Here is a 17032-nt window from a genome sequence, read left to right on the forward strand (position 1 = left end):
CGCGCTATCTCAGAGTTTATTGATTATAGTTCCCAAGTAATTGTACTGTGAGACACGTTCAATTCTCATTTGGTTCACATACAGATTTGCTCCAGTTATGTTTTCTTTGCTGATGATCATTACCTTGGTTTTGCTGGTGTTTATATGATGCTGGTGTTTTGTCAGAATACATCAAAATGAATCTTCCATTCAAAACAGATATAATAGATATTAGTGATGCAAATATGTGACAATGAAAAAAAAAATGTAGTAGTTGGAAACATTTATCAATACTTTTGAAAAAGCCCCACAGTAAAAAAATAAAAATTAAACAATTTGCTCTAATTTTATAAACGAATCAAATTGGGTTAAAAATTAACAATACAGTGAAATATGAATTTGTTCATCATCATCATCATCAACCTGTATGTGTCCACTGCTGGACATAGGTCTCTCGTAGATCTTTCATCTGTCTCTGGTCTTGTTAGGTTTACATCTAGTTGTTGCTAAACATGCTTCAAGTTGCCAGTCCATCTAGTTGGTGGACGTCCTCAGCTCCGTATTGCTTCTTGCCTTGGTCTCCACTCTAAAATACGTTTTGTCCATCTACTGTCTGATAATTTGGCGAGGTGTCCTGCGCAATTCCATTTTAACGTCACGCGAATCGTATTCACTACCTTTTTAGTGAAGTTAATATTTCCCTCCATAAGTGAGTACAGGTACACATTGGTCAAATATTTTTCTTTTGAGGCATATGGGTAGATCAGATTTAAATACATAGTTTAATTTACTAAACGCTGCCCAGGCTAATCCTATGCGACGTGAGAGCTCACATGTCTAGTTATCTCTGTCCAACCCGAATTTCATGTCCTAAGTACTTGTATGATGTAGTCTGTACAATATCCCTTCCATCAACAGCAATATTCGATTTATCACCAGATTAGTCATTATTTGCGTCTTTCTATTAGCCTGGATAATTTTATTTCCACCTAGTTTAAACGTTTCGATCAATACTCCCTCATCGCCAGAGGATTTGTTATTTTTCATTTCTAAAAGTGCCGTTTTGATTTCGTATAGAGTTATTTCTCGAAAACGAATCTCAAGAAAACGAAATCAATGATATTCTCAAAAAAACCACAAAATGTAGATAACCCGATCATCAATAATACAACGATCGAAAGAATAACAACATATAAATATTTAGGAACGTGGCTAACCGAAGATGGAGATCAAACAAAGAAATCAGATCTAGAATAGAAATGGCAAGAAACACGTTCATAAAATTGAAGAACTTACTTTGCAACCGTAACCTTAATCTAGAGATCTGCACAAGTATGCTACGTTGTTACATTTTTCTACTTTACTATACGTCATGGAAGCGTGGACAATAAAACAGTCTGAAATCAAAAAATTAAACTCCTTTGAGACGTGGCGCTACAGGGGAATCCACAGAATATCGTGGACTGAAAAAGTAACTAATATAGAGGTGTTACAAATAATGAAGAAAGAATGAGAAGTCATAAAAACTGTTAAAATTAGAAAGATTCAATATCTGGGTCAATTATGCAAGGAAAGATACAAGGGAAGAGAAACCAGGACGACGCAAAATATCCTGGCTAAGAAATTTGAGAGAGTGGTTCGGTTGCAGCTCATTAGAATTATTCAGAAGCGCGGCCAATAAAATTAAAATAGCGATGATGATTTCCAACCTCCGATAGGAGAAGGAACCTGAAGAAGAAGAAGAGTTATTTTTGGCATTAATTCTGATCCCTGGTTTGTGATTTTGGACAGGGGCTGATCTTGCCTTTTGTCGGTGCTCTCATTCATTTCGCGATAAAGGATTCCACAACTTCAAAGATTTTGGTTACGCGCTATCTCAGAGTCATCTTTGTTTTTTATTTTGTACATATTTTTGTTGACAATGTTGTTCGTATTTCGCCTTAAAACTTTTAAACTTTTGTTTTCTTGAATTATTTTAGTTTTTTCTCTTGTATTGTTTTTCTCTTACTCTTTTCAAATTGACCGGTGGATATCTTTATCTAATTTCTTCATTGTTGTGTAGTTGGAGCCGTATTTTTCCGTCAGCTGCCTTTTTTACCTATTAGCTCTTTGGTGCGATGTTGGGAGGTAAGAAAACCCGTATATATGTGCTTCATTGATTTTGAAAAGGCATTTGATCGCGTTTAGCATACCAGACTAATTACCGCCTTGCAGAGCATCCAACTAGATGAGAAAGACATCAAACTTATTGCCAAACTTTACTGGAACCAAACAGCCAGTATTAATACCAACAACAGAGAATCAAAGCCAATCAGTATTGAACGAGGCTTAAGACAAGGCTGTATACTATCTCCCACCCTCTTTAACGTGTATTCTGAAAATCTATTTAGGGAAGCTTTAAAAGATCAAAAAGGAATTATCATAGGAGGAGAAATAATTAACAATATACGGTACGCCGACGATACTGTGATTCTAGCTGAACACATCGACGATCTGCAGGAGCTAATCAATAGAGTTGACATGGAATGCACAAGTTGGGGACTGTCGATAAATATCGATAAAACTAAATACATGGTGACCAGTAAAGTGGATATCGGCGCAACCCAACTGATATTAAACCAACAACCGCTGCAGAGAGTTCAGAGATTCAAATACCTTGGATGTTGCATTACCCAAAATCTAGATCCATCCTTCGTAATTCGATGTAGAATTGAACAGGCAAGAAACTCATTTCAAAAATTCAAGCTTCTATTATCCAATAACTCATTAAATTTGGAAATCCGTGAAAAGTTTACAAGATGTTACGTGTGGTCTGTACTTTTGTATGGATGTGAAACTTGGACTTTAGACGCCGATATCATGAATAAAATCTAGGCGTTTGAGATGTAGTTGTATCGAAGGATACTAAAAATTCCATGGACTAGCAGAACCAGAAACGAAGAAGTTCTTCGAAGAATGGGACATCAACGAACTCTATTAAATATTATTAAGAGGCGTAAACTAGAATATCTTGGACATATAATAATAGAAGATATGAGTTCCTTCGGCTAATTCTCAACGGTAAAATCGAAGGAAAGAAATGAATAGGACGGAAGAAACTCTCTTGGTTGAGGAATTTGCGGCAGTGGACAGGTTTGACAGCGGACCAATTGCTACACGTAGCGCAAGACCGAGATCAGTACAACAATATTATAAGCATGGTAGTCGCCGACGTTCCGTAGGGATATGGCACTCTAAGAGGAAGAAGAAGCTCTTTGGTATTTTGGGTTAGTTTTTTCTTTATGGGTCAGAAGGAATTTGTTACTGATATTAAAAGAAACAGTTCAACAATAGAAACAGCTAAAAAGAAACTACTAATAGTAAGAAGCTATTACAAAAAATTGACATCACATCAGTTTGTTATCACACAAAAATTTATCTCAAAACACTACCAATCATTTTGAATCGAAATTATTAGATTTATATAGATTTACCTGAATAGGGTAAGCCACCCCTGGCTGTGTTCTACATTTCCTGTCGCTATACTCAAGATCTCAGTCCTCGAAGCTTTGAAAAGGTTCATTTCCTCTTTTGTATTAGTTAAAACGATTAACTCAAGCATACACTTGCCCAAGGAAATGAATCTGGCAAGGCTTTTATGACTCAAAACGATTTATTAGATTTTTTATTTATAAAGCTTTTAAAGATTCTCCATATATTTACAATTGAGTTCTAAATAATATGGGTTTAAAAATATATAGACACATATATCTGTAACAATGAAATAATATAATATTTGTAGAAAGGCGACAGACCTAATAAAGTTACACGAAAATAGTAACGAAAAAAAATTCAAAGAAATATAGAGGGTGCTATACTAGGGATGTTGGCATTTCTCCATTGTTTAGGTATTTTACCTTCAAACAGACATTTGTTGAACAGTATTTTTAGCATTTTTTTTTATCGTGTCTCCTCCTTCTTTTAGCAGTTCCGCCAGTATTTTGTCCTCACCGGCCGCTTTATTTCTTTTCATGTCGTTTATGGATTTTTCGATTTCATCTTTAGTTATTTCTGGTAATATCTCTGAGCCAACATTTTGTATTTTCCTCGAGAGATTCTGTTTAGATGATAGTGGTGGGTCATTTTTAGAACTGTATAGGTCTGTGCAATATCTTTCTGTGATTTTTACTATTTCTCCTAGATCTCTTTCTTCATTGTTCTCAGCTTTAAGCATGATTAGTTTTCTTTTTCCTATATTTGTCTTTATTGTTTTTAAACTTTTGTTCTTCTCTATGATTTTCTTAATGCGATCTTCTTGGTATTTCTTTAAATCTTCCTTTATATGTTTTCTTATGGTTTTGTTCAGTTCGGTAAACTCCACTGTATTTCTTTTGTTACCATTCAGGAGTTGTCGTCGTCTTTTTAGCATATCTTGTGCTTTAGTGCTAATTTTTTGTTGTTTTCGCTTTTGTTTATTAGAAATCTTCAGGCCTACTTCTAGTAGTTCTGTTGTTATTTTATCGTTTAATTCGTCTAGTTGCAAACCCTTTAGCTGTGATATGTCACTTCTTTTTAGCTGGTTTATGTATTGCTCTTTGCGTTCTTTAGGAGAAAATGCCAACACAATCTTAATACATAAGAAAGGAGACCCAACAGACCTAAACAACTACCGTCCTATTTCCCTTTTGTCACAACTATATAAAACCTTCACAAGAATAATAAACAACCGACTAACCTATAAACTTGATAACTACCAACCAGTAGAACAGACCGGATTCAGGAAAGGATACAGCACAATCGACCATCTATATGCGCTTAAAATCTTAATTGAGAAAACCAATGAATACAACCTTCCGCTGTACTTAGCATTCGTAGATTATGAAAAGGCTTTCGACAGCATTGAACACTGGGCGGTGGAAGAAGCTCTGGTCAATAGTAGCATAGATTCAAGATACCGACAATTGATACATGATATTTACCAAAACGCAACCATGACCGTAATTCTGGACGACAAATTAATAACGGATAATATAAAAGTTAAAGGAGTCCGACAAGGCGATATAATTTCACCTAAACTGTTTACCTTGAACGCGCTATCTCAGAGTCGAAGATATAATAAAATCAACAGATTGGGAAAACAGAGGAATATGTATCAACGGAAAGTACCTAAATCACCTTAGATATGCGGATGATATACTCCTGATCTCCTCGGAACGAAAAGAACTAGAATTAATGCTGAATGAACTTCATGAAAAATCACTGCAAAAAGGCCTAAAAATTAACTTCAACAAAACAAAAGTAATGACAAACACGGAAGACCAAGAGGCAATAAAAATACAAACAGAAAAAATAGAACAGGTAAATGAGTATATCTATCTAGGACAAGCAATCAGAGCTAACAGAGAAAATCAAACAGCCGAAATATCGAGACGAGTAAGAATGGGATGGGCAGGGTTCGGCAAACTTTCTTACGTTCTAAAAAATCAAACAATCCCTCTATACTACGAAGCCAGGTATATAACTCCTGTATAATACCGGTGCTCACCTACGGAGCACAGACATGGACATTTACACAGGCCAATTTGGATAGGATAAGGATGGCACAAAGAGCGATGGAGAGACAAATGTTGGGTATATCACTTAAAGATAGAAAACGTAACCAGTGGATCAGAACCAGAACAAAGACAGTAGACGCGATAGAACAAACAGCAAAACTGAAATGGAAATGGGCTGGACACAACGAACGTCTCCAAGACGGACGATAGAACAATGCCATCGGAAAGTGGCGTCCATACAATGCAAAGAGATCAAGAGGCAGACCACAGATGAGGTGGAAAGATGACATCAGGAAACACGGAGGTCCCACATGGCAGAGAACAGCTCAAGATAGGGAAATATGGAGAGAACTGGTGGAGACCTACATCCAACAATGGAAGGATAGAGAATAGGTTCAAAGAAAATACTAGGGATAAAGCTTTTTATAACTACCCTAGAACGTGCTTTTAAATCTTTATGCGAAATTTATAAAGGACTTAGAATATCAATAGAATAAAATCATAAAAAAATAATCTTCAAAAATTGTATTTCTTCGTTACTAAAAAAAGGACATTATACTGACATGAATAATCTAATATTTAAATAAATTGCCGTCATCGATTAAATCAAAATAAAACGATTACTTATATTCCATAAATGTACTAAATAAATTGTAAAAAATCCGTAAACTAATTTTCGAAACCAAATTCAGAATTTTGCTTTAATCTGTGCCTTCTAAGAATTGCAAGGCAAAACAGACGTTGATAAAGATGTTATTAGAGACATGGGGAATCTAAAAATTGCATTCCACAACATATGTCCTCAACTAAGCAAAATTCTTTAACGAATTGGTTTCTAGTACTCGTACAGAGTATATCGGAATAAAAGGAAAATACAGTTAAGATTTGATTTCACGTACAGGGCGCCTGTGCATCCGCTTATACGTATTTCGGCCTAATAGGCCTCTTCAGAACGGCTTTCACAGTCACTCTAAGGCCTATGAGGTTGAGGTATAAAAAAATAAATAAAATGATTCTTTAAAAAATAAGTTAATTGTTACTTAAAATTTTAAGAATGATAAATACCGGGTTATGGAACAAAATTTGCCAAACCGGAAAAAGCTTTTTGGTTGTATTATTATAACTAAATTATACATAACATTTTCGTAATATTCTCTAACACGAATCATAATTCAAACACATAATATTCTCAAGAAATGCAAAGCTTCTCAATAATTAAAAAAATGTATAACAGTAGACAGTACTGTAGACTACTTGTTTTTTGTATTTTAAAATTTAAATTAAGTAATTTAATTATTTATTTATTTTTTCTATTTTAAACAAATTCAATAAAGCATTAGGTTTGCTCCTAACGCCATCTGTTAACGTATTAACAAAGCATAAGTTGTTTACGTTGTCAAATTCAAACCAAATATTAATAATAAAATATAAATATGTATCATTTGATAGTAAATTACAAAATTTAAACAGATGGTTTAATGTTGGTATTAATCGGATGATTTTTATGACTTTTATTAAATTTTGACAATCGTTACGAATCGAATCTTTTAGTGACAGATATTCTTTTAATTTTTTACTTCTCATTTAATGAGCCATGAGATGTCAAGAGCCGCTATTCTATGATGCTACTTGTGACTACGTCATCTTGTGGCGCTAGTTCTGTGACGCTCGCCTCAGCATTTTACTGCAGAAAAAAAAGGAATACAACTTCAGTATAGAAGTTTCGCTTCAATAAATGCAAATTTAATCATAAAATGAAACGAAGTAACAAAAAACAAAATTTGATTAATATAATATTGTTTTGCACTTTGAAAACAATTTCCGAAGTGGAAATTGAAACTTATTTTAAATTTAAATTGTGGCTTATTCCTAAGAAAAATAGAAATTGCATTAAGATGCCATAAGAAAATAGCTTCAGAACAATATTAAAAAAATATAATTATTGTGAACTTTATTTTATTTTATATTTATTTTTTAAGATTGCGAGTCCAGCGTGTACGGAGCTTGAAGTCGTTACGTTAGATTGGCTTGGAAAGATGTTGGGGCTTCCAGATGCTTTCCTCGCTTGTTCCGGTGGCAAAGGAGGTGGCGTTATCCAGGGCACTGCTAGTGAAGCCACTTTAGTAGCGTTGCTTGGAGCTAAAGCACGAACGATTGACAGAGTTAAAAAAGAACGTCCCGAGTTATCCGAGACGGAAATCGTTGGGAAATTAGTTGGGTACACGTCGAGTGAGTTTATTTTAAATTTTAGATTTTTTTTCTTAAATGTACGATACGATTTGAAGCAATGTAAAACAATACAAATTTTAAGATCAATTTCATACAGAAAGATTTAAAAATTTGATATTAAATTATGAAATTCTTGTAGACCATAAATAAATTACAGTCTACAAGTATATATTAATCAGTATCATTGCTGAGGACATTATAGAGAATTACTTGCTGAAATTGAGAATCATGCCGTAAAGTAGTGTCGATTAACGATTAAAAGTTAGAACATATCAGAAAGCCGAGATAAAAGAAGCGAGGCGAACAGAATGACTTATAGAAATGAGGGAATAAAGTTTGGCAGAATAAAATTGTCTGGTAACTTATGGAAAATTAGAAAATAGTAAGGGATATTGAAATGTTATAACGTTATAGGTTTTAATAACGTATAAGAGAGATCATGTTTGATTGCATCGATCAAATGTCCGCCACGGCTTTGTTAAGTTGCGAGCATCCGAAATGTCTTATGTTTCATAACTCTGGCGCATAAATTAGGCTAAATTTGACCGATTGTATTATATACAGTCAGTCAACTAACTTACTAAGAGGTAAACTTAGAACGCTCATACACTATATGCTCGAAGGCACCGTTGCTCAGTTCTAATAGATTATAAGGTAAGAAACACAACAAAGGGTAAATAGAAAACAACAAAACAGGGAAGATAACTCTTCAAAAAAGGGTACCACTGTTTTTAAATATTTAAACGGTATGGATATCAATATATCCATAGAAGAAACCCACAATCTGCTTAATCTGCTTAAGTAATATTGTATTTTACGTTGATTTTCTATTGACCTTATTAATAATTTTTTTTTTATAAATGTTTAGGTCAAAGCCACTCTTCTGTGGAACGTGCCGGTCTTTTAGGAGGAGTAAAACTCAGGTCAGTTCAGCCAGACGAATCAAACAGACTGAGCGGAGCATTATTAGAAAAAGCTATTCAAGAAGACATAGAGGCTGGACTCATACCGTTTTATGTAAGTAAAATAAAATAATATTTTTATGAATACATTGTTTTTTATTTTTACAGGCGGGCTGAAATCTATTGTACATTTTTCATTTAACAATTTTTGTAGAAGATCTTGTTAATGACAATAAAAAGTATAATGTACTATCTGTAGAAAGTATCTAAATTCTGGGTGGTAAAATGTGCATTTTTCCAAGTTTAATTATAATTTAGCCCCTCTAACCCTTGAAAATCTTCTTGTAGGTGGTTTAAATGCTCTTGGAGTGTCTTCGATATAACTGCAATTTTGTCTAAGCAGGCGAATGCGAACTTTAAAGCGGGAGTTTTATTTTATCCAGTAGGCGTTGGAAAGTTGCTCCAGTAGAGTGCAGGTCAAATAGAGTGGTTCTAAATTGAAAGTGGCCTTTTCCTTGTTCGCTAAATGCTGTTCCTGGGCAGTTTATCTCTTCCAGGGATATTTGTTAATAACCTTGTTTTAAATCGACGGTTGAAATAAAGTTTCTTTAAGTTTATCCAGAATTTCCAATATCCTGATTAATGCATGTACATCTTTAGCTGATAGCTCAGCTTATATCTCAGCATAGCTGATAGAGTCATTTTTTTCCTCACTAGCACAATTTTTGACCTCCAACCACTTGTGGAGGGTTCGATCGTTAAATGTGTGTATTTTGGGTAGAGTCCTTTAGTGTTACATATTTTTTCTCAGTGCCTTTTATTTTATTTAGTCGTACCTCTATCGAAGTTGTGCTCGATAGAATTTTGACTGAAAAATTCGACTCCTAGTATAGCGTCTTCTGTGACTCCATGCGTTATTATGAACATTTCTCGGGTCTGTAAATTATCGATCTCACAGTCGATAGTTAACTTCTAATTTAGTTCCATTGATGAACCTTTTCTAGTTTGCTTCTCATAGAGTGCTTATATGCCTGTGCAATTATGTCTCCAGCATAATTTTTAACATCTCCTGTATTAATAAGTAAATTGTAAAATTTTTGAACGATGTTTAAAGACGCAAAAAGTCTAATGTTGTTGTTTTCTGGTTATGTAGCTGAGTTTTACTTTTGCTCGAGGACCAATTTGTTACGGGTATCTTTATTAGACACGAGACTCAGTAAACCGCAAGATAATTCTTAATAAAAATACATTCAGATAATACCAAACATAAAATTTACTTCTATACAGTATGTACAATAAAAATAAAAAGACCAATCCTTGTTAATAAAATCTACGGGCTGTGGTCCGACGTTGATGCTAGTGAAAAATGAATATTAGCGATACTCAGATGGCTAAGGCAAAGGAACATTTTTGGTCAATACCCAAAAACCGTGGGAACGACTGATCAATACTTAACTTAGGCAAAATGTGGGATGAAATCGGTCGATCAATACTTGATCGATGATACGGGAAATAATGTTGGTTTCTGATTAGTACTCAGAGATTCGAGGTAGGAACTATTACCAGATAAATATTTCAGCTCGAACTCAGTTCTCTGTCGTGGTTCATCGTTTTTATATTTACTGGCGTTCCATCTCCAGCGCGCATGGTGATAGTGGTAGGTTGTTAATGGGAGTGCGAACATACGGATAGAGGGACAGCCGGTGGCAAGTGCTGATCAAAAAAAAATCTAATTAAGAGGTTGAAACTTTAAAACATAATAAGAACTATAGGAGAATAAAAAGAAAGTGTATAAAGACTATCAAGAAAGTAAAAGGGATCACGATTTTAGCCAATTAGCCCAACTACTGTATTATGGGTACAAACGGAAAAGAATCCGGAAAGCAAAAATCTAAAATTTTTCTCGGAAACAGCTTATGGAAATATTGTAATTTAAGTCAATGACAGAGTGTAAGAACGTATCAACCCATTCTAAACATAAATATGTTTGTCTAGCCTCTACTTAAATGAATGTTTTACAATTTTCATTAATAACATACAAGACATGATAATTTTGCATGATTTTTACAATGATATTTTTTATTAAAATTTTAGGCTGTGGCAACACTTGGCACAACGTCTTCATGTACCTTTGATCGATTGGACGAAATGGGCCCAGTTTGCAACAACAATAACGTTTGGCTTCACGTTGATGCAGCCTATGCTGGTTCTGCTTTTATTTGCCCTGAGTACAGGTAAGATTTATTAGTCATTTACATATAATGCATAAATTTAAGAATGGTGAATATATACCTACAGTGTGACACTAAAAATGGATCTCATTAAGTACTCAAGTAGTTTCTATTTCTATTTTGATACACCTTATTGATACATATGTAACAAGAGAACGCTAAGTCCACTAAGGGCTTTTACTAGCTCAATCAAGGGTAGAATTGCTCTTTTCTTAATATAAAATATACAAGGAGAAAATCAGATAAAGAAATATAAAAAAGTGCTTTTACTCACAAGAAGCATTCTTCACGGTCTGTAGTTTTTACATAAGACGTACCTCTAGTTGATCAGAGAGCCAAGCAGGCCAGCTGAACGAATGAGAGATTCAGTGGATCGATTGTTCAAACACTACCCGGAACAAAAAGTGATACATAATAGTATCAAATCTAAATGGATCTGCGATATGCGTAATTTTTACGCTAGTTTCTCGGAAGATCACGTCAAGCATGCTTTTCACAATCTTCCAATCCAAACCCTCCATTATATGACCTATTTTTGGTATAGCCACATGCTTAATGTCATAATTGCACACGATTTTCTTGCTTGCACACGATTGCAATTAGTTAGAGTACGCCATATGTCCTCGTAGCTTGTCTTGTCTGTATAAGTCTTCCTGTTCACCATATACAGCAAAAATTGAGGACTGCCTTCTAACTTCAGTACTTCAGTACTTTAAACTTTATTAATTTTTTAACTCGTCCAAGCGTCCAAACTTCTTATTAAATACGAGATTCCCTTAGTCATTTTCAATTCTTGAGCAAAACAGTGGGCTGGAGAGACGTTTTTCAGAAAACTAAATAGATCCTGCTGAACTTTTGTGGTCACGCTGAATCTAGCACTCTTTCTTTCTGAATAATTTGACATAAATTCCTTAAAGATTGGTCGTTGGTCATCTTTGATCTCATGTTAAAGGGTTTGACTTTCTTTTGTTTCATTAGCCGGTATTAGGTGCAAGACGATTTATGTGAACAACTGACGTAATACTTCTAATACTTTACTTTTAGATACAATCAACTGAAGCCTACATTCTGTACCATCATCGTTCTCCAAGCTTCTATACAAAAGACCATCTTTTAGTAGCAGGTTATTCCATTGGCTCCAATAAGACTTGACTTCTGGACTACATGTCTTGGCAAGAAGGTCTCTTACCCCACACATCCAATCCAATACTCTTTTTAAAAATGGATCATATGCTTGGGCGTCTTGTAGCTGTTGTTAATAATTAATCACGGTGGTTCATCTTACGGAGCAAAGTCATTCTTCTAATTTAAGATAGTGATTACAATTTGCACATAGCCATCTCGCCAGAGCATCAGCATTTGAATAAACTCTTCCAGCCCTGCGTTCGATCTGTTCTAGTTTTCCGACTGTTGTATTATTTTATTGCAATTTACGGCGAATGTGTCTTATGTCGCCACCATTCCAACATCTGGGCTCGCGTGTAAAGTGCAGTTTGACTAGCTGTTCCATGTTCTAAGCCAATAGCAGGCACTTAATCTAAAACTTTCGTTCTTGCTAGTCGTAAGGCTTTCTGTAATTCACTGTCTTCCAACCCACTGACAAACTTACCTACAAAAAGTTATTCTAATATATTGTCTGGTGTCTCCGAATAAGCCAACCGTACTATACGAGCAACATCTGCTTCAAAGTCTTCGCAAATTTTCACTTGCTCGTTGAATTCTACTTCTCAGTTGTGCTTTGTAGACTTGTAGACTTGTAGATGGAATCTCCGTAGCGTTTATATAGTCGAGTGAACAAGGTCTGGTAACATTTTTCTTAACCCTTAAGAATCGATCTTAAGATACCTGCAGCTCCATCCCGTAAAGCTGTAGTCAAATCAACAACCTTTTCTTGTTCGGTCAAATGATATGCTGCCGCAATAGCTTCAAATTATCTAAGGTATATGGACCAAGGAGACTTCCCATCAAATGGTGGCAACTTAAATCTCATATGTCTCTCGATAATTCTTCTTTCACTTCAGGATTTAAAAATACTGCATTAACTGGTAGTAGCACTTTTGTATTGGTTATCATGCTCTCTAATTGTTTTATCTCTTCTTCTACATCGTCTACATTTTTCTATATCTTATCGATTGTTCTAGGAACTTCTTTAAATTTCTTATTTTTCCGTCTACATACTTCTTTAATAATTTGAGAAGTCTCATCGAATCTTCTAGAAACTTTTTCGAATTTCTCGTGGTTTTGTTTAGCTGCTTCTTTAATAATTTAAGAATTTTCTTTAATTTTCGTTAAAACTGCTTCTTCTGCTAATTGCAAATGGAATGTATCGGGATCATCTTCATTCTTGTTGAGAACATCCCTTAGTCGTTCTTGACGAATCTCTTTGGACTTGCTGCAGTCAGTCCAAAGAAAAATGTTTAAACCGATAAACTTTCAAGAAATAAAAAAATTAGAATAAAGGCACGATCCTTTCAATCTTCTTCTTCTTCTTCTTCTAATGGCGCTACAACCCTTTGTGAGTCTTGGCCTGCTTAACAATGTTCTTCCATTCTGCCCTGTCGGATACTTTCCTTCGCCACTGCCTGATGTTCATGGTTTTAAGATCCCTCTCTACGTCGTCTATCCATCTTTTACGGGGCCTTCCTCTTGTTCTGTTTCCTTGGGGCTTCCATCTCTGGACTACTTTTACAGCTCGATTATCTGGCATTCTTTCTAGGTGACCAAGCCAGTTTAGTCTTTGTGACTTTACAAATCTGACAATATCTGCGCTCTGCATTAGTTCATCCAGCTCGTGATTCATTTTAATTCTCCAAGAACCATCGCTGCATTGGGTTGGTCCAAATATCTTCCTTGGTATTTTGCGCTCAAATATTCTCAGTTGATTTTCATCAGTGGTTGAGAGGGTCCACGTTTCACATCCATATGTGACCACTGGTCTAATGACTGTTTTGTAGATTCTCAGCTTAGACTCACGATTCAGTAACTTACTTTTCATTAAGTCTTTGTCATCCTTTCAATCTACATGAGAAAATAAAGCTACAGCAGGTCTGCCAAGACCTAAGAAGTCTTGAAGAATCTTCGTTTTATAGGGATGAAATATCCATTTTAGTATTTTTCTAACAATCTCCGTGATATCTCTGTTTGTTCTGCTACTGCTCGTATGGAGCTGGTGAGCTCAAAACATACACACTGATTTGTACTATTGTTATTTTTACAATTAATTCGTTTAAATAATTTATTTTTACCAAACTTAACACTGTTTTCTTTCAGGTATCTCATGAAGGGTGTAGAAAAAGCAGATTCCTTCAATTTTAACCCCCACAAATGGATGTTAGTTAATTTTGACTGCTCTGCTATGTGGCTCAAAGACCCATCCTGGCTGGTAAATGCATTCAACGTGGATCCTCTGTACTTAAAACACGACCAACAAGGCTCAGCTCCCGATTACCGCCACTGGCAAATTCCTTTAGGAAGAAGATTTAGATCTCTTAAATTATGGTTTGTGTTAAGATTGTTCGGCGTGGAAAACATTCAAGCGCATATTAGAAAGCAGATTGGTTTAGCCCACGACTTCGAAGCTTTAGTTAGAAGCGACGATAGATTCGAAATCACAGAAGAAGTTTTAATGGGCTTAGTCTGTTTTAGACTGAAAAGTTCCAACGAAATAAACGAAACATTGTTGAAGAGAATCAATGGTAGAGGACTCATTCATTTAGTACCTTCCAAGATTAGGGATACGTACTTCTTAAGATTAGCCATTTGTTCAAGAATGACCGAGAAGTCAGATATAGAAGTGTCATGGAAAGAAATTAGGGCCGCAGCGGATGAAGTTTTGACCAAAAAAGAATAATTTATTATATATTGACAAAGCCTAGATTGAAAAAAGTGATCTGTACATTTAATTTATTATATAATTTATAATTTAGTATAATTATTGATTAAGATTTTCTTAAACATTTAATGAAAAGAATGATAAGACGCTGCCAAGCAGTTATTCAAGATCTAGGGAGACAGATATATTTATTTATTGTTCCCCATTTATGTTAAAATATAATTTACACGCTTTTTATGAGCAGTTTATAATACTCTTTCAATTTAACACAATTTTGACTAATATTATTGTATTATTTTTGTACATTTGACTTGAATAATCATCGAATATATTTATAACCTAGTATGAAAATTAAAGTGTAAGAGTACGCTTAGTAAAGTCCTAGTATTTATTTTTGAGAAATTTCAACTGCTTCGAGAATACTGTTATCGTATTTTTTAATAAAAACGTTCAATATTTTACTATGTTATAATTTTTTGAAGATAAAAATATTACAGCCGAAAATAATTTGTAAAGAATTTAGAGTCCACTTTATCGAGGTTTTCACTGCCGACATTTCCTTGAAGACGCATCAATTTCCTTAAAATTTTAACAGTAGCTAGAGAATGTTTATGTGTGCTTTTTCCATGGAGGTGAATACCATCCAGACAGGGGTGAAATTTTTTATATCAAGAATAACTCAGCAAATGAATAGAGGGATATATACTCAGTGACATTAAAAGTGTTATACCCAGAAGGCATAATTTCTTGAACTTGATTTTTTAGCAAGAGAATGACTATATTTAAAATATGCTATAATAATAATAACAATGTTTTTATCTTTTCTACTTTTTGTAAAAATAAAGTTTTATCTTTAAATATTTTTGTATAGAAATTTTTAGTTATTATTCCTCAGTCTAATTGTATTCAGTGTAAGAAAATGCCTCGAGTTCAAAGACATCAAAATTACCACCATGCTACCGATTTTAACAGGGGTAGAATTATTGCGTATAGAGATATGAGTTTGTCGTATCGCAAAATTGGCTGTCGTGTTAATTGTACGGCCAAAACAGTTATGCGTGTCTATCGTGTGTGGACAAACGAAGGTACAGGAATCAAAAGAAGACCAGCTAGTCAAACGAGGTGTACCACAAAGCGTCAAGATAAGCGCTTTAGATTACTAGCTCTGCGAGACTGTTTTGCTTCTTCTTCTTCTTCTTCTTCGTCTAGCCATTCACGTCCACATCTGAACATAAGCCTTCAAGTCTTCCTTTCCATTTTTTTTTTATTGTACGCTACTTATAGCCAATTTTTCCCGGCAGTCCTTTTCAGATCATCTGTCTATCTCATAGGAGGTCTGCCTGTGGGTCTTTTGTGTTGGTATGGTCTCCAGGTTAAAATTGATCTGTGCCATTTATTTAGATCACTCCTAGCTACATGTCCAGCGTATTTCCATTTCAACTTTAATGATTTTTGCACCACATCTGTGACTTTGGTTTTCTGTCTTATCCATGTGTTTGTTTTCTTGTCCTTAAGTGATATACCTAGCATTGCTCTTTCCATCGCGTGTTGAGTGACTCTAAGTATATTCATATTCTTTTTTGTGATTGTCCATGTTTGTGCCGCATAAGTTAATATCGGAATAACGCATGCATCAAAAACTTTAGATCTAAGATGTAATTGAATTTGTTGATTTCTGAGTATATAGTTCAGTTTACCGAATGCTGCCCAAGCTAACTTTCTTCTTCTTTTTATTTCTTCAGTTTGAATTTCCCTATTTAGTATTATTTTTTGTCCCTAAGTATATATATTCTTCAACTTTTTCTATAACTTTATCGTTTATTATTGTCACGGTGTCTTCGGAGTGCATGACTTTTGTTTTTGTTTAAATTCATACTGTTTTGCTACTACGCGTCAAATTTCTGACCAATAGTTTGGAGTAGTAAGTAGACCTGTTAGTATGCGTACACTATACCGTCGCATTCGAGCCTTTAAACTGATTTGATTCCGCCCATGACTAGTGCTTCCTTTGACTGTGGACCACTATCATCAACGTTTGAAATTGCTGTAGAGAACGGCAGCATTGGATGGTAGAATGGCTTAATGTAGCATTCAGCGATGAATAACGATTCTGTTTAGGAATGCGTGATGGTCATAGGATGGTAAGACGCCGCCGTGGAGATATCGAGGTTTGCTGTTAAAAGGCGTGTACACAAGACAGTTGTAGTAATGGTTTGGGGGGGCTATTGTCTATGGTAGCCGATCACCAATTGTGTTTATTCGAGGCAATTTGACAGCTGAGTGTTATGTTGATGACATCTTACAAACCACTTGACTGCTTTATTT

The 17032-nt window shown here is 34.8% G+C and overlaps 1 protein-coding gene across 1 annotated transcript; it reads left to right on the forward strand.

Annotated features, from left to right (window-relative positions):
* The first annotated feature begins 7497 nt into the window (after positions 1–7497).
* LOC140432017 (aromatic-L-amino-acid decarboxylase-like) lies at positions 7498–15324 on the forward strand. Its single transcript, XM_072519878.1, has 4 exons — positions 7498–7742; positions 8611–8759; positions 10739–10878; positions 14146–15324. The coding sequence occupies exons 1-4, from the start codon at positions 7550–7552 to the stop codon at positions 14723–14725; spliced, it is 1062 nt and encodes a 353-aa protein (XP_072375979.1). The 5' UTR covers positions 7498–7549; the 3' UTR covers positions 14726–15324.
* The last annotated feature ends 1708 nt before the right edge of the window (positions 15325–17032 follow it).

Source organism: Diabrotica undecimpunctata, unplaced genomic scaffold (genome assembly GCF_040954645.1).
Source record: "Diabrotica undecimpunctata isolate CICGRU unplaced genomic scaffold, icDiaUnde3 ctg00002560.1, whole genome shotgun sequence".
Taxonomy (NCBI): Eukaryota; Metazoa; Arthropoda; class Insecta; order Coleoptera; family Chrysomelidae; genus Diabrotica; species Diabrotica undecimpunctata.